Raw genomic sequence first — 19,037 nt, 5'->3', positions numbered from 1 at the left:
AGCATGGTTGGAGAGTTTTAAATTTAGAAACTATTGTTAAAATTCATTTCATGTGACTCCCAAAGGAATACTTTCACACAGGGTCAGCGGTTCCTTAAATCACAGTTCCATTGCAAAGAATCTCATATTCTACCAACTTTTTCTTCCACAAGTAAACGCTTTTCAACTGTCAATTTATGTTTCAAAGCTAATGGCAGTAGGGTATACAAGGATCCCAGTCTTTACATCAAAGGCCTCTGTGTTTAATTCAAACAAAAACAGAGGACATAATTGAAAAGCATTTTGCTGTAAAACAATATCTAATATTGAAGTATTACAATTAATTCATTTAAACATTTATTAAATGCCTATGTGCATAGCATTATGTTCAGACAAGGGAAGAGACATAAATTACAAGTTCTCTGCCCTAATGGAACTTAAGAGTCCAGTGGGAAAAGATAAGATATAAACACAAATATGGCAGCTAGGTGGCACAGTGGATAGAACACTAGGCAATGCAGTCAGGAAGACCTAAGTTCAAAGCTGGACTCAGACACTTACTAGCTGTGTGACCCTGGGCAAGTCACTTAACCATGTTTGCCTCAGTTTCCTCATCTGTAAAAAAGAGCTGGAGAAGGAAATAAAAAATCACTCCAGTGTCTTTGCCAAGAAAATCCCAAATGGGGTCATTAAGAGTCAGATATAACTGAAACAACTGAACAAACACAAATATCATAATATGCAACATTACTCAAGTGGATTAGAAAAGAATAAAATAAAATAAAATAAAATAAATGTGAGATTTAAAGGGAAAACTACATTGCCAATAGACAGAACACAGAGGAAGCAGGTAAAATTTGAGTTAGGCTTTAAAGGACAAGAAATAATTTGGTAGAACAAGAGGACGAGGGAGAACATTGTAGGCCTAGGGAACAATGTAAACAAAGGCACGGAGATAGGAGAGTGAAGGGTACGTTCAAGGGACAGAGTAGTTAGAACAGACTGGAGAATCAAGCAATCAATCAACAAGCATTTATTAAGCTCACATTATGTGCCTGTACACCTGTGCAGAGGGTTTAAAAAAAAAAAGAAAAATAAGGAGTTTTGTTCCCACGGAGTTTACCTTCTAATGGGAAAGGAAAATATGTGCATATACAAATTACATACATACATACATACATATATACATATATATATACACATAAATACATTTATGAGTGTGGCAGGGAAGGGAACCTAGGAAAAGTCCCCTGAAGAAAGTAGTGGTTGAGATGAGTGCTGAAGGAAGCCAGGATTTCTAATTAGTGGAGGGAAGGAGGGAGAACATTCCAGTCAAGATACACACTAGTACAAAGGAAAAGAGATGGAAGATGGAGCATCAAGCATGAGGGACAGTAAGGACGTTGGCTTGACCTAGACTAGACAGTAGTGATTGCTAGGGGGTAGTGTGTACAAGACTGAAAAGATAGGAAGGGGACCTGCAGTGAAGAGCTTTAACTGTCAAACAGAGGTTTACCTTTGCTCTTAGAGCTAATGCTGAATTACCAGAGTTTGCTGAAAGGGAAGGGGTAGTCAATAGTCAGATCTACAACTTAAGAAAATCATTTTGTCAGGGATATGGGAAATGTATTGGAGTACAGAAAGACTTAAGGCAGAGACTAATTAGAAGACTATTGAAGTAGTTGAGGTAAGAGGTGATGAGGACCTGAACTAGGTTGCAGTAAGGTGAATAAAAATAAGAGGATGAAATAAGAGATGTTGCAACGAAAGAAACAAGAAGATTTGGCAACTGACCAGAGATGTGGGGTAAGTGAGAGTGAGGAATCACGAATGGCATCCAGGCTGCAAATCCAGGTAACTGGAAAGCTGATATTCCTCTCAACAATAATTATGAACTCCAGAAGATGAAAGAGTAAGTTCTGTTTTGGACTTGCTGAGTTTGGGGTGCCTTTAGCATACTCAGTTTGAAGTGTCTATTAGGCAGTTGATTATCCAGGACTAGAACTCTGGTGAGAGACTAAGGCTATATATATAGGTATGGGAATCATCTGCATTGAGATGATACTTGAACCCATAGAAGCTGATAAGACCACTAAGTGAGAATGTAAAAAGAAAAAAAAAGAGAGGGCCCATAATAGTTTTGGGGTATACCTACAGTTGGTATGTGTGTCATGGCTAAAATTACGACAAAGGAGAAATCAGACAGGAGGAGAACCAAGAGAAACTAAATGCCACAAACCTCAAAAAGGAAAGAATATCCAGGAGGAGAAAGTGGTCAACAGTGTCCAGTGCTGCAGAGAGGTCAATCGAGAAGAATGAGGATTAGTAAAAAAAAAGTCATTTGATTTGTCATTTAAGAGATCATTGGCAACTTCGAAGAGAATAGGTTTTGTTGAGATGTGAGATAAGAAGCCAGATTGCAAAGAAATGAGAAATAAGTGAGACAAAAGGAAGTCAAAGAAACAAGAATAGACAGTTATTCCTAGGAGGTTGGCTGAGAAAGGGAAAAGAAATGTAAAAAGATAGCCAGCAAGAATGGTACAATCAAGTTAGGGATTTTTAAGGATGAGGGAAACCCAGGAATTTTTTAGGCCATGAGGAAATAACCAGTAGATATTGAGATTGAAGATTAGAGAGAAGGGGAGGACGGAATAGCGTGGGCAATCTGCTGGGAAAGACAAGAGGGGATAGGGATCAAAGTCTGGCCTTGGTGAGGAAAAGGACCACCTCTTGGAGTAAAGGAGTAGATAGTGAGGGATGATGTCAAAGGAATTTGTAAAAATGAGGAGAAAGGGAGAAGAAGTTTAAATTGAATGGCTTCAATTTTCTTTTTTGGTAAAGTATGAGGTGAGGCCCTCTGTTTAGAAGGTGGGGGAGAGGTTGTGGGAAGCTTAAGAAGTTTTGGAATAATCACTGTGGTAATTAGAACAGAAAATCAAGTAGAGAGGAGGAAAAGGAACAATGAAAGAATTCTGAAAAAATGGAATAGTACCATATTGTTGAAAGCCTTGAATGCCAAATAAAGGAATTTGTATTAGTTAAGCAACAGGGAGTCACCAACAACAGTTATGTTTATTTAGGTTATGTCTTGCAAAAAATAAATCAATTTCTCCCCAGTGAAGGCTCTGGTTCACCATCTCAGTCAGCCAATCCAGAATTATTTGCCATATGGTAGGCAAGACAATTCAGGTGTAAAAGTAAGTATAGCAGAAAGATCATCAGATTTGGAATGATAGGAACTAGCCAGGTTTAAGTTACAGTTCTGCCACCTGCTTGCTACAAAACCTTAGACAAGTCACTTGACCTCTCTGAAGCTCAGTTTCCTCATTTATGAAATGGTCATTCTGAAAATTATACTACCTACCTCACAAGCCCATAAGCAAAGAAAATCATGTACGTAAAGTAGTTCATAAAACATAGTGACAATTATATGTGAGCTATATTTATTTATCTGATGGCCTTTTCTCAATCCTCGTCCTTCATGAACTCTCTGCAGCTTGTGACACTGTCCATCACCATCTTCTCCTTGATACTCTCTCCTGTCTAGTTTTCTCTCTCATTCTCCTTCTACTTATCTGATCCCTCCTTCTCAGTCTCCTTTATTGGATCCTCATCCACACCATTCCACTAACTGTAGATGTCCACCAAAGCTCTGTCTTGGGTTTTCTTCTTCCTACGTAGTATCTCATTTGGTGAATTCATCAGCTACATGGATTCACTTATCATCGCTATGCTGATGATTCTCAGATATATGTGTGTGTGTGTGTGTGTGTGTACATATATATGTATGTATATATGGGGTACACACACACACACACACACACAGACATAGATAGTTAGATAGATAGATAGATAGATACACACACACATATATATCTGGCCCTAATCTGTCCCATCACCAACCTATTGGACATTTCGAATTAGATGTCTCATAGATATCTTAAATCAACATGTCCAAAACTAAACTCATTAAATCGACTCCCAAATCCTCCCTTCTTCCTAACCTCCTTATTACTGTCAAAGCCCTTCCCTTTACAACTGCTCTGTGAGATAGGTATGAACAAAACTTAATCTCTCCTTTTGACTGTTGTAGAAATTTCAGGTCCAGAGAAGTTGTGACATTCCCAAGGTCACTCATAATCACACTACATATCCAATTGTTACTATATCCTGTCATCTCTACCTGTACAACAGCTCTCTCTACAAAAGAGTCTCCTTCTCTATGTTCACCTAGCCACCACACTGGTTCAGGCCATCACTATTTCATGCATAAACTAATGCAATAACCTATGGTTAGTCTCCCTGCCTTAAGTTTCTCCCTACTCTAGTCCATCCTCCACTCAGCTGCCAAAGTGATCTTTCTAAAGTCTGACCATATCATTCTGCTAATTAATAAACCCCAATAGCTCCCTATTATGTCCAGGATCATATATAAAATCCTTTGTTTGGTGTTCAAAGCCATTTACAACCCAGCTCCTCCCTACCCTTCCAGACTTTCTCCTTCTTCTACTCCTGCTTCTTAGACTTTACTCCTTTCTACCTTTTCTACTATCCAGTGACATTGGCCTTCCTCTTACTCCTCCTACGAGATAATCCATCTCCCAAATCTGTGTCTTTTTCCTGGCTGCTCCTCAGGCCTGGGATGTTCTCCCTCTCTCAACCTCCTTCTCTTCATTTCCTTCAAGCATTAGCTCACACCCCACCTTCTATAAGAGGTCTTTACCAGTCCCCCCCTGTACTAGCACCTCCCCTCTGAGATGACATCTCATTTACCCCATATATATCTTTTATGAATGTACATGAATGTTTACATGTTGTCTTCCCCTTTGGAATGTGAGCTTTTTGAAGGCAGTATGCCTGTTTTTGCCTTTCTATGTATCCCTAGCACCTAGTAATGTGCCTGGCACATAGTAAACTCTTACTAAATGCCTAGTAGTATGTTTCTATTGTTATTATTGCTTGCCTATATAGAATATCTCCAATCACTTCGTGAAAGATGCCTACAGACTAGAGGTGGACAATGAGATACATATTTTCAAACACTGCATGGTATGGAATTGTTTTGCTTAACTATGTTTTAAACAAGAAAAGGCTTTTATATTTGGTAGGGGAGGGGGAGGAGGTCATAGAATGAATGAATTAAGGGAAATCAATGCCAAAAAAAAAAACCCACCAATGAAACATGTTAAAATTATAGAGAACACAAAAAGAAATTGAGAAGGGGACACCAACAAGCAGGACAATGTTTGCACTATTGTGTCATAATTTAAAAAAAAAATTTAACATAAGTTCAAGTACCCAAAATAGTCAAAATGTGAGGCCAGAATCCTCCCATGATGTCAGGAACTAGGGTGTGGCAAGGAGGAAGGGGAGGAAGAAGAAAAGTTATTAGTTAAGAATGTCATCAACTTGGGAAGTTGGAACACTCTTGTAGGATAAAATAGGGGGTGATGGCATTACTAAGACTGGGCAAAAGAAGCCTGGCTCTGCTGGCAACTTCTTATGCTTCTTGTGAGAGCGAGGGTGTCAGGACCATGATAAAGCAAAGTCTCATCTTACCTGTGACACTGTGATGCTGCATTTCTTTGCCAGCTCTTCTTTGGCTTCTTCACTGGGGTAGGGATTACTGAGGTGTGAGTAAAAATATTCATTCAAGATTTCTGTTGCCTGTTTGCTGAAATTACGTCTTTTTCGTCTGAAAGAAAAAGAGAAAAAGTTAACTATGGACTAATGGAAGAGAGAGAAAAAGGGACAACAGTGGCTAAATACCTGCAGATGCAGAGAGAATATAAGGATATAATAAATGTTTTAAAAATTATTTTTCACTAAAAAACTAATTTTAATTTTTTTCAACTACCTATGATATTTATAATGAAGTTGCTTATATTGACCAAAAGAATATACAATCTATTGTAAGACTGTCTAGTTATTATCAAGCGGGTTAGAAGATAAAAAATTTTTTTCTTCATTAACTATACATTCAAATAGGCAAGGGAAAAATATTATTTACATTAGTTTTACTTTGTTACTAAGTTTTTGAAATGTTTCACTCTATAGTGTCTACTAGATCTTATTCCAGATAGGTTGTGTAACCTTCCCCTAAAATTTAATATTTTCAAATGTAAAGTTTAATACTCAAAAACAATATAGTCAACAGGAGGCTATACATCTATGGACCACATTGGTTCTAATAATAATAGCTAGCATTTGCATAGTATTTTAAGGTTTGAAAAGCACTTTATATATGTTATTTCATTTGATCCTAACAACCTCGTAAGTTTTATGTTATTATTATCCCCATTTTATGAATGAGGAAACAGAGGCACAGAGAGGTTAAGTGATTTGCCCAGTATCACACAACTAATTAACAGTTCTCCAAAAAGGAGAAGTCTTTAAATGGCAGGGAAAAAAAAAACTGTAGTTATACATTGAAAAATAACACCAATTTTAGACACTTGGACTTTATATGAGCCAGAATTGAGAAGTATAGCATATAATCAGACCAATATGCTATCTAAGGAACAGACTTCCCTCCTGTTTCAGTTGTTTCTCTGAAAATGGCATGTGAAACACCTGGTTTACACACAGGTGAAATGGGTTGTCCTTGTTTACAATGTTTAAGCTGGGGGAGCCAGACAATTGGGTTTGGTCAAAAATAATTTGCATGGGTCTAAAATTCTCATTGCTAGAATTAGTTCTTACAATTAAGGTGCTGTCTCCTGAGAAAATGCACATTTGTTACCCCTGGGAATGGGGGAGAGAGGGGAAGGTGGCACTGTAGCATTCTTTCAGTAACACATTAACAGGCATTAGTTAGATTCAGAGACTCTCAAAGTTGGGAACCTTAGAACATAGAATAGTATAATTTAGAATATGGAATCTTAGAGCTGAAAGGGAGCTTAACTTAAGTCAGAACATGGAACATAGGATATCAGAGGGAAAAAGGATTTATAAATAAAACAGGTTAGAACACAAAAAAATTAAATCAGAAGCATTCATTTCATCCAACCTCCATCTGAAATATGAATTCTTTTACATCATTCCTATGCTAAATGGTTAGCCTCAACAGCTAGCGGTCACTTCAAAAGCAAAGAGAACCAAATGAGTAAGTGGTAGGTAGAAAGGTTTGAATCATGGGTTGCTGCAGGATAATTCTGAGCAAATCATTTACCTACTCTGGGCCCCAGAACCTCCTCTGTAAAACGAGGGATTTGGGATTAAATGATATTTAAACCCCTACTATGTTAACAACTTTTTACTTCCATGTTTTGGAAGATCTTAGAAATAGTAGACTGCTTCCTAAGCTGGGTAATCAACCTAAGTAGAGAAAAGAGCAGTGAACTTGGAGTCAGAATACTTGGTTTCAAATCTCAGTTCTTCATTTGCTACCTATATGACCTTTGGCAAGTCACTTGCCCTGTCTGGGTCTTAGTTTCCTTATCTTCAAAATGAGAAAGGGGTCAGTGAACTTGATCATCTCTAAATTTTCTTTCAACTATAAAATCCCATGAGTTTAAGAATAAATGTGAGAGGTTTTTCTGTTCAAATGCAAGCTCTTACTCCAGCAGGGTAGAGGGTCTAAGAGATTTGCAGATTTGTTCTTAAATGTATTGCATGGGTATATGCTCCAGCCTGTCCAATTATCAAGAAAATGTGAGCATAGGCTTCCTGAAAGAAATGAGTGAGTTACAAGTCAGAGTGAGCCGGGGAGTCATACATCTATCAGATCATTTTTGCCCAGAGCAGAACATCTTTCCCTAGCATAGGGCTTGCTAAGAGGCACTACAAGAACAAATGAAACCAGAACTGAGTATTTCCACACACTTGAAGGTATAAGAAAGACTTCAGTCGTGTGCTTTATTTATTTTTTAGAAGAACATTCTTTAGAAAGTGCCCATTAAGCATTTTCCCCAAAGTCCCATTCCCTCCAGGGTTAGTTGCAATCAAGATGCCTGTGCCTTAGGCCACAGTGCAGTGGAGCATCAATCCCCAGAGGTGCAGCCCATCAGTACTGCAGCATTGCATAACTACAGTCTTTACAGACAGACGAGTTTCTTTTCAAAGTTCTGTTTATCACCTCATTCCATTCGGCTCATCCTGCCTTGTTAACCACACACTTCTTCGACGGGTAAGAATCAATCATTTCAAATGTTCAAAGAATAACTGACCACTGATGTGATTACTATTTGCTGAAGCCCCCTCCCAGGGCAATGGAAAGAGCCCTGGACTTGGTATCAGAAAGGCCTGAATTCAAATCCCTGTTCTAACACTTACTGTCTAGATGGTGTTAGCCAGACTATTATATAAGGCAACTCTGAAACTTTGAATCCAAGTCCAGTACTTGATACATTGTGGGGGGTGGGGTTGGAGAGAGAGGGGGAAAGAGGGGGAGAGAGGGGCAGAGAGGGGGAGGGGGGGAGAGAGAGAGAGAGAGAGAGCAGAAGAAAGGCAGAACATAATTCCAGGACAGAGAGAACAACATGAGCAAATATGTAAGGGTCTACTGGGATGAAGCATAGGGACATGTAGAAAAGATAAGCCTAAAAAAGGAGGTTAGAGTCAGATCATGGAGAATAATGAATGCCATGCCATGCTGTGGAAAATAGGCAATGGAGAACTTCAATTGAAGATTTTTGCAAAAAAAGAATGATATTATCAAGTAGTGCTTTGGGGAAATTAGTATGGAAATAGTATGACAGATGGATTGACAATAAAATACATTTTTAAATGTTTTAAATAGATTTTAAGAATTTAATTTAAATTTGAAATTAAAAAAGAATAGAAAAAGAAATACTAGAAGCACAGAATCTAATTAGGTTGTTGTCCACATGTACAGTGAAAAATGGCCTAAACTAGGATAGTGAAGTGTAGAGGAAAGAGGCCTGTGAGTGAGGAGATCTGGGTTCAAGTCCCTACTTGGCTCCACTAAATAGTTGTACAACCTTGGGCAAATAACTTAACTTCAATGAGGCTCAGTTTCCTCACCTGCGAAATCAGTGTGTTGGATTAGACTATCTTTAAGGTACTTTACAGCTCTAAACCCTATGATATAGGAACAAAAAGAAAGGGATGGATTAAGAGATACTACAAAGGACGTATCAAAAAAATTGGATAATTGACTGGATGTAGGGGGCAAGAGAGAAGGCAAGTATCAAGGCTGATTCTGAGGTTTAAACCTGGAGAAGAATAATAAATACCATTAGCTACCAAGTGCTCTCACAAATGACTAAGAGATAGCAGTACAGCAAGAATGAAATTAGAAGCCAGAACTCTTGGATTCAAGCTCTGACTGCCACTTACCTGTGACCTTAGTTAGGCATATCACTTCACAATCTCCAAGCCTCAGTTATTTTATCCACAAAAATGATTATAATAAACACTTGCTCTGTCTACCACATGTGGTTGCTAAAATTAAACTGCTTTTTAAATCAACAAATGTCATACAAAGTTTGCTATTATTATTTCTAACCTCAAAAAGTTGTTATTAGGATCAAATAAGATCACAAAATCTCAGAGCTGGACAGGATCCCAGGAAATGTCTAGTCCAACCCATATGTAATTGCTGAGAAAATACTTTATAAACTACAAAGAAATATACAAAAGATAAGTATTGGGACAGCTAGGTGGTGCAGTGGATAGAGCTCTGGCCTTGCAATCAGGAGGACCTGAGTTCAAATCCGGCCTCAGACACTTAGACACTCGGACACTTACCAGCTGCGTGACCCGGGGCAAATCACTTAACCCCAATTGCCTTGCCCAAGCAAGGGAAAAAAAAAAGACAAAAGATAAGCGTTGTGTAAAGAGTGCTAACTTGGAGTAAGATGACTTGATATGGAATCCTGACTCTGCCATTTATTAAATGTATGACAATAGACAAATCATATCATTTCACTTAGCCTGTTTCTCCATCTATAAAATTGGAATAATAATAATTTACTACCTATCACATAGAGTTTTTGTGAAGAAAGTGACTTATAAACCCTCAAGTACAATATAAATCAATTTTTATAATTATTACTGTATTTTGAGAGATAAAGTAGAGAATTGTCCTCCAAATTAGAAAACTCTCAGTTCAAGTTCTGTATCTGATACAATTGGCTGTGTTCATAATGAGCATGTCATGTAAACTCTCAGTACCCCCCAGGTAAATCTTTAAGACTATAAATTGCAGAAAAGATACCAACCCGACTTGATAGAGGAATTTGTTCACCAGAAAGTTTCTACACCAATGAAATCATAAGTCCATTAAAAATTGTTAATAATAATTCCAGCAGAAACAGTGCCACAAAACTTGTTTTTTAATTTAGGAAACTAAAGTCACCTTCTTTGATAGTAAGGGAATCTGACGGGAATTATTATTCCCGTCAGATACCAACAGGGGAGAAAAAAAAAATTGAAGTATCTCTATCTCCGGAGATAAATGTTGGCCATGGGCTTAAATTATACCCGAGAATGCAAATTGTGACTGGTAAGACAGTTAAACATAACTGCCAATTAGAAAATCTACTGCTTTCACTTATGTGAACTTTATTTTAAGCTTACTAAAAAGTGAAGTCTTCATTCATTTGCTAGAAACTAAAATACTTTCTTGCTTGGGTTGGAGAGGATGTGTTTAAAGCATCTTTTCGTCTGTTTGTTTTGTACCATAACTAGGACCAAAGTATTACCTCTCCTAAAGGTGTCATGAAGCCAAAATGGCAATTTTGGTCTCAAAACTTACTTTCTTATCATTAGTAGGAATAATATGAGTCTGTAGGAGTAGAGGGTTTTAGAAAGGTAGAGGAATAGGAAAAAGAATTGCCAGGAAATAAAGCTTTAAAAAAATAGTGTTCTAGAATAGTTATTATCCTAAAAAAAATTTAGCATGAGCTTCTGTGAAACTTTCAAAGCCTGAAGTAATTTTACAGTATGATGAAGCCATAAAGCAGGAAAGCTCAGGGACTCAATGGTCTATTTGGATCAGTGCCAACAGGTAGTGGAGACAAGACATGAGAATGAAACATGCATAGCAGCAGCACTTTATTGAGACTTACTGAATACACCGTATATCAAAATTATAAGTTGGGACTTCACCAGATGAGGGATGAAATGTATCCTACTTCTACACTGATTGCATTTTTAAATTTAAAGCTCTCTTGCTCACTTTCAGTGTTTGGCCAACTCTCAGATACCTATAACTATCTGCTCAGGATTATTTAGGGCTTCTTTTGATACACTGTGTAACAGTCCTGAAATGGTGAGATTAGCATTAGCTTGTAACACGTGCAAAGAAGAAGACCCTGTGAAATTAACAAAGAAGGAATACTGTAGGGTGCATACATCAGGGGGAATAGGGTAGGGTAGGAGAGCCAGGGAACAGTTACCTAAACATACATACTACCAATTTCTAGAATATCCTTCATATAACACCTGGTGAAATGATATGCCACCTCACCTCTTCATGTGAAATATCTTCCTAAGACAAAGTAGCCATCTGTGGCGATCACTCAACCTCCTTGTAGGAAAGGGCTTGTAGCAAAACTCAGTTCAATCTGCCATGCGGTCCGGAATTTGGTGCATAACAGGTGACAACAAAGTACATAATAAACTAATGGTTATACGTACCTGGCATCAAGGAACCTTGATCTTAAAATCATGACTGCTTCACAAGTACTTTGTTTGAGCTGCATCTGAATTGAACTGAATTTCCGATGAATTATGCCTACCATCCTCTCAATCTCTTTTGGAGAAATGGGACGTGTTCGACTCTGCTCTCGGAGAAGGTTCATCACATGTGTAGTGAATTCATTACATGCCTGTAAAAGGAAAAATCCTTTAAGAAACTAAGATTTTATCTTCTCACACCCAAAAACCATTTCAGCTGAATTTCTACTAAGTTTGCAGTAGTCCATGGTATTTTTCTTCCACAAAACTCTGGTACCTCACCACAGTATGGGGATGACCTTGAACTCTCAAATACTATGTCAGTGATCTGGATGATTCTACACAACAGAAAAGGCTTTGATTCTAGACCTGGCAACAAACTATGTGTCTGGCATCTGAAGACCACACAAGCTAAGTGTGGAGTAGTTCAACAACAGAAAGCCAGCAATGAGGAAATAAATGTTTTTGTCCATAGCAACTCAGTCAATCACTCAACAAACATTGATTAAGTACCTACTAAGAGTCAAGTGCTGCACTGGCACTATAGATTAAAGTACATACGCACATACACACACACACACACACACACACACACAACCCCTGTCCTCAAAGAACATGTATTCTACTAGGGTTATACAACTTGTTCATAGAAAAATACATACAAGATATACAAAATAAACACAGTACTTTGGGGCAAGGAACTAAAAACTGGAAGAATCAGAAAAAGTCACTTAAAGGGAGTAGGAATTGAACTGAGCCTTGAAGGGAGATAACAGTTTTCAAGAAGTAGTAATGAGAAGGCAGAGAATTTTAGGCTGTGCAAAGGCATGAGGAAAAGAAAATAAGCTGTTTGGCTGAAGTAATACGTAATTATCCTGGAAAGATAGGCATGGAGGGCTTTAGGTACCAAACAATAAAGTTATATTATATCCAAATGGCAACCATTGAGCAAGGAAGTAAAATACTCAAATCTGTACATTTAGGAAGATCAATTTGGCAGCAGTGTGGAGAAAGGATTGGAGAGGAAAGAGACAATGCAGGGAGATCAGTTGGAAAGCTATTGCAATTAAACACCTATTAAGATGTGGAAGGTTTGTGATTTGTGTCATCAGAAGAACTCACACTAAGAACTGATGGCTCTTTTAAAGTATTATAATAAGATAAAAATGAAATTTTGCAATTTGTGAGGTAACAAACTGGGCCATCTGGGGAAGCAATTATTTTGTAGCTACGATGGGCTGAACCATGCAAGAAAATTGCACTTTCCAGGACATAGCACAAAGCCTTGTACATAGTAGCTGCTTAATAAAGGTCCCATAGACTAACTTGCCTCATAAGAAAATGCTTTTTACCAGACTATTTAAGACTTTTAGCTATCAATACACAGAAATCACAAATTACTTAAATAGTTTTATCATTCAACTAACTTGAGTACCTATTATATGCCAGGTCTTATCCTGGCTGCCTATTACTGTATATAAATATGATTATGACATCGTACCTTCTCCTCAAGGAGCTATAAGTCTAGTGGACAAGATATGTAAGCAATCAACTATAATACAATCAAAATCTGAAAGCATTTATTAATAGTAGGCATGTAGTACCCACTGCATACTGGGTACTGTGCAAGGTATTAGGTGTACAAAGACAAAAATGAAAGTCTCTGACCTCAGAGGATTGCAATATAGTGAAAGTAAATAGGTATAAACAAAATACATACCAAGTAGAAACAAGACAGTCTCTGATAAGCGCTATAAGAAAATTATAAACAAAATACTACGAGAATTAAATATGAGAGATAACTGCTAGTAGGAGAACAGAGAAGGTGTTTGGGAAAGGCTTGGTGGAAGAGGTCATGTTTGACTCAGGCCATAAAGAATGGAGAGGACTTTGACAAGTAGCAATAAAAGAAACGACATTCCAGTTAGAAGAACAGCATAAGCAAAGGCACTGAGGCAGGAAAGAAAAGAGTGTTTTAAGGGAATAGTAAATAGTCGAGTTTAGCTGAAACATATGGTTTGTATGATTTTGAACTGGAAGGGACCTTAAAGATGACCTACTTCAAACCTTTCATTTCACAGAAAAGGAAATGTAGACCCACAGAGGTGAAATGCCTTGGTAAAGTCACACAGGTAGAAATAGCAGGACTTGGATTCAAATTCAGGTCTACATTTTCTCCCTCATGCAATGGGAAATAAGGTTAAAAAAGTAAATTGGGGTCTAATCATGAAGGACCTAAATGCTTAGTAGTATAAGAGAAACTTTTAGAGCTAGAAAAGAAATTAATTATAAGATCATCTAATCATCCAATTTCTTCTTTCACAGAAAAAAGAGGCCCAGATAGACGAAGTAACTTGTTCAACGTCAAACAGTGAAATAGTGGCAATCAAGATTAAAGTCCAGGTCTCCTATATACCATGCTACTTTCCAATTCAGTTAACTGAAATTCCAATGATATTCCTGTAGGATAAGTTCAAGGACATATTGGTGGTAGTATAACCTCCAAAGAGACAGGTGGAGAAGCTAAAGCGGACGGTATATGCAGTTTGCCTTGGTTTAACAGGGGAACAAGCATCAGAGTTGTCACAAACTCTGTGGTTTACAAATACAATGTCAGTCCTTCTCTTTTTACTCATCTAGTTTCTCCAAAGGGCATTACAACTCTACAATCTTGTGACTATGACTTTCAAAAAAAAAAAAAAAAGATCCCATCCCCTCTCTTAAATAAAATAATGTCTCTTGGAACTATAATCATGAAGTCATGAAGGGGAGGGGAGAGCACTGTCTCAATGCATGGATAATTCTAGCAGAGATTATGCCCCTTCCAAACTAGTATACTAAATTTGCAAACTCAATAAGTACAAAGCAGAACTCTTTACCTTTACCCCCAAAAATACCCCTTCTTCCAAATTTTCCTACCTCTATTGAGGATACTATCAGTCTTCCAGACACCCAACTTTGCAACCTTAGGGTCATTCTCAAAATTCTTAACTCTCCCTCACCCCAAATAGCCCATCAGTTGTCAAATCTTGTCAGGTCTACCTCTACAACATTTCCCAAATCTGTCCCCTTCTTTCTATTCACATGAATATCATTCTAGTTCAGATCGATATTATCTCACACTTGGCCTACTAAAATAGCCTCCTAATTGATTCCCCCCGCCTCATATCTTCCCTTCTCTTCTCCAATCTATCCACCACACACCTGCTAAAGTGATTTTCCTTAAGCAAAGGTTTAACAATATTACTTTTTAGCTCAATAAACTCCAGTATTTCCCTATAAACTCCAGCATCAAATACAACCTCCACTGTCTGACATTTAAATAAGTCCTCCACAATCTGACTGTAACCTGCCTTTCCAGATTTATAACCTATTATTCCCCTTCTTGCACCTACCATCCAGTCGTGCTGACCTTCTTTCTATTTCTTCCATAGGACATGCGGTCTCACATCTCCATGCCTTTATACAGACTCTCCTCCAGACCTGAAGTAAATTTTCTGCCTCATTTTTTTCCTTTTAGAATCCCTAGTTTCCATCAAAGCTCACAGCTCAAGTGCTATCTTCTAGATAAAGTCTTTCCTGATCCTCAAGACTGCTAATTTCTTTCTCTGAAAATATTATGTTATGTTTATCTTGTATATTTTGGGGGTCTATACTATATGTACGAGGTGTCTCCCCTAACAGAATATAAACATCTTGAGGACAAGGACTGTTTCATTTTTGTCTTTGTATCCCTGAATCTCATGGTTTTTGGCACATAGTAAGAGTTTAATAAATGGTTTGTTACAAGGCAAAACTCATTTTAAAGTTATAATGATGTTTACACTCCCTATCAAAATATTTTACATTGTTTACTCATAACATGTAATGGTATCTCTCCCATATTTAAATATTTACCATTACATATTGTCTTGTTTACAGATTCTTTCAGATGCTTATATTCTGTTCTGCTACAGTCTTTCTCTGGTGTTCACTTTGGCATGGAGGTAAGCCTATGGCATAAAGAGCTATGCAGTTAAGTAGAAGCTATAATATGTTCTACCTAAGCTAGAAAGGTGTTAAAAATGGGTCTTTTCACAGACACTATCTAAGGACTAGTTAAGATAAATGTGGAGAAGCTAATCAGAGGATGAATTATCCTAGACATAATAACTCATAAAGATCATTTATAAAGGCATAAAGGAATTGTGATCTCCTTTGATAGAGAAAGCACCTATACTAATAAAGTCACAGTTCCTTGAAGTATTGGATTGGACATATATTTTGTCTCCCTAGTAGACTATAAATTCCTTGTGGGCAGGGACCATTGCACACATTTCTTTGGTACCCTCAAAGCATCTAGTATAGTTCTAGGCCCATGGTAGATAACCAATAAATACCCATTCTTGACTGATTACATTTTCTACATCAGATTAAAAAAAAAAAGGTTAAATGCACTAGAAGAACCTTCAGAACTCATCTTCATGGAAGAATCACAGAAATCTAGTTCAACCAGCACCTGAGCAGAATTCCTTCTCTAAGACACATGCTAAGAGATCATGCAGTCTACATTTGGAAGACTTCCATTGAAAAAGAAAGTACTATCTTCTAAGACAGTCCACTCTACCTCTGGACAACTCTAATTGCTAGAAAAATTTTACCAATATCAAATCTAAATTGCTGTTAGCAAAACAAGTCTAAATGCCTCTTGAAAATGACAGCATTTTACATTCTTAAAGACAATCACCATATTCCTCTCTAAGTTTTATTTTCTATTGTTCTTTCAGTTGCTCATTATATGGCATAATACCGAATATACTCACCATCCTGGTCACTAAGACATTTATTTCCCTCTAACTGGCGTGGGAGATGATACCCTAGGTTCCTATACAGCAAAGGACCTGTAGGTTCCTGTACAGCAAAGAACTAAGTAACCTGCAACTCTAAAACTAGAAGTCTGTTTTCTATTCATGAGTTGGGAAGAATAAAGAACACAAATCCAAGCTTCTCAATACTGCATTATCAATAGGCTCATGCAGAGCTAAGAGAACTGACTTCTATGTAAAGATAATTGACATAAATGGCAATGTGATAAAGGAAATGATCAATGTGATTACAGTCAGAAGATATAGAAGGTCCAAAACCCCCATTTTAGAAGGGGGCACCCTCTTTATTTCCTACCTCACTGCACTCTTTTGGACTTTTCCATCATGCCCCCCAGGAACCTCATTCATCCTGCAAGATGGAATCAGCCTTGAATATGCACACCTCATTAGTATTTCTCTGCCCCTCCGACTAAAGGGTGAGGCAATGAGCTCCAAAACTTGCTTTTAAGAAGGGGACCTAGGCCCATTATCTCTTCATTTCCCATCTAGCTGCATTCCTTTGGACTTTTCAATTCTTCTTCCTCTTCTACTTATCAACTCCTTTTGTGTATTGTCTTCCCCCGTTAAATTATAAATCCCTTGAGGGCAAGAACCATCTTTCTTCTTCATATTTGTATCCCTAGCACTTAGCACAGTGCCCGGCACATAATAAGCATTTAATAAATGTTAACTGACTGACTAACTAGATTCAAGTCCTGGTTCTGATATAGCTGTGTGACTCTAGAAAGGCTTAACCTCTTTGACACTAACTAAAGTTCATCTACAAAATAGGGGTAGCAATACTTAAACTACATTCCTCATAGAGTTACTGTGAGGAAACTCCTTTATAAACCTTATAGTACTGGTAAATGTGAATTATTATTATTATTATTATTATTGGACTTCCCTTAAGCAAGAGCTGACAGCTGTCCCAAATCTCATTAAATTATGCCTTATCTCTCTTCAAATTAGATTGCTGTCTACTTCTGGGATCAAAAGTACAACTACAAAAACAAATTTCTCTTAGGCCTAAGAACAGATTTATCTGTTGTTATCATTATAAAATACATTGATTTAAAAAGAAAACCCAAGTTCTTATATTTATGGATAGCATTATGTAGTGAAAAAAGTACTGACCTTAAAGTTATCTTAAAGTTAAGTTGATCCTGGCTCTGATCTTTTTAAAGATAAAATAGTGTTTTGTCTTTGCCTTGCTCTTCCCATCTGTTTCAAATCTTTCAAATCTGAAGGGTTTGGTTGAAGATTTATTTACCTGTCCCATGTTAGCTTGACATATTTAAAATTTTTTTTTTTAGTTTGGTATAGACCTACAATATCATCAATGTAGGACACTCCTAGAAGAAAAGAATACTTCCAAATTCTATCCACGAATTCAGATCAGCAACTGAGTTTAATAGTAATATATAGTAATACAGCCCATAGTAATATAGCTAGTAGATGTCAACATAGCTGGTTAATTAGCACTATATGTGTGTGTATATAGACACACATGTCTATATACACACACATATATAATACACACATTATATACATATATATGTGTACAATTTAGTATAATGATAATGCATTTTTAAAAAAAAAACAAGACACAGTATGGATATCTGTGTAGCTGAGGGCAAGTTGTTTCACTTTTCTGAGTCTCCATTAATTTTCTTTCTCTTCTATCTTCTAATGAGGTCAATAATACTTACACTACCCACACTCGCTGGGTTGTTTGAAGTAAAGCATTTTTTAAATCTTAAAGTAATACAAAAGTTTAAGATATCATAATAGTAATATTGGCCTTCTACTGTCATTTTTGGGGAGGTTGGATTAGACACTTTTACCTAGAAAGAATAGAATCCATTTGGGCTACAGATTGGCTTACTTTCAAGGCAGTTGTTAGAAAACAACTTATTGCCAATGTGTGGGAAGATATCAGTGCTGTTCTTGAAGCAACGAAGGATTCTTACCAATTTGATTCATACTAAGGTAAATCATACAATAACGACAGGGCAAGTGACTTGGTAAAAGACTCATTCAAACCTTTCATGTGAATGACTCTTGGGATATTAACTCACTTGACTTTTCTCTCTGTGTTAATCTCTACAGAACTGGTTGCCAGCATAAGTTTTCTAAGCAGCAGTTTGAATACCACAGATAAGGTGAATGGGGAAGGGCGGGGTGAAAAGAGGGGAGAGGATTGAAAGCTAAAAGTTTCTGCATCTAAAAACTTATAATTTCCTATAACATTTGCTGAATGTTTCACAACTTATTAAGTGTGAACCATCTAAGAATGCAAATGCTGATTAGCAATTTGGCAATAGCCCAACATTCACAGAATTCACATAGCTTTTCTTTAAACCAGTAGTTCATACATGATTAATTAGAACATCTCATTTATGTAGTGTGCACTTTAGCTCATTACTCTAAGTAAAATTCGTTAAGTATTTACATTTAGATAATTAAAATCTGGGTACACCCTTAAGAAAGATGCATACACTTCAGGCAAAGTGATTTTTTTTCTTTTTTACACTACTGAAAGTAAATTACAGCCTAATTTACATCCTC

The 19,037-nt window shown here is 37.1% G+C and overlaps 1 protein-coding gene across 2 annotated transcripts in view; it reads right to left on the bottom strand.

The window, feature by feature from the left end:
- Positions 1-19,037, bottom strand: part of LOC114047060 (pre-B-cell leukemia transcription factor 3) — a 300,024-nt gene that overhangs the window by 46,717 nt on the left and 234,270 nt on the right. For both annotated transcript variants that reach the window (XM_027867750.1, XM_027867752.1), the window contains exons 4-5: positions 11,584-11,774; positions 5,539-5,674 (exon numbers count right to left, since the gene is read on the bottom strand). In XM_027867750.1, coding sequence (XP_027723551.1) covers positions 5,539-5,674; positions 11,584-11,774 — 327 coding nt within the window. The remainder of the gene's footprint in view (positions 1-5,538; positions 5,675-11,583; positions 11,775-19,037) is intronic.

This window comes from Vombatus ursinus, unplaced genomic scaffold, assembly GCF_900497805.2.
Source record: "Vombatus ursinus unplaced genomic scaffold, bare-nosed wombat genome assembly UNPS02014786.1, whole genome shotgun sequence".
NCBI lineage: Eukaryota > Metazoa > Chordata > Mammalia > Diprotodontia > Vombatidae > Vombatus > Vombatus ursinus.
Note: the sequence above shows the minus strand (reverse complement) of the source record. Positions and strands in the feature narration are given on the sequence as shown.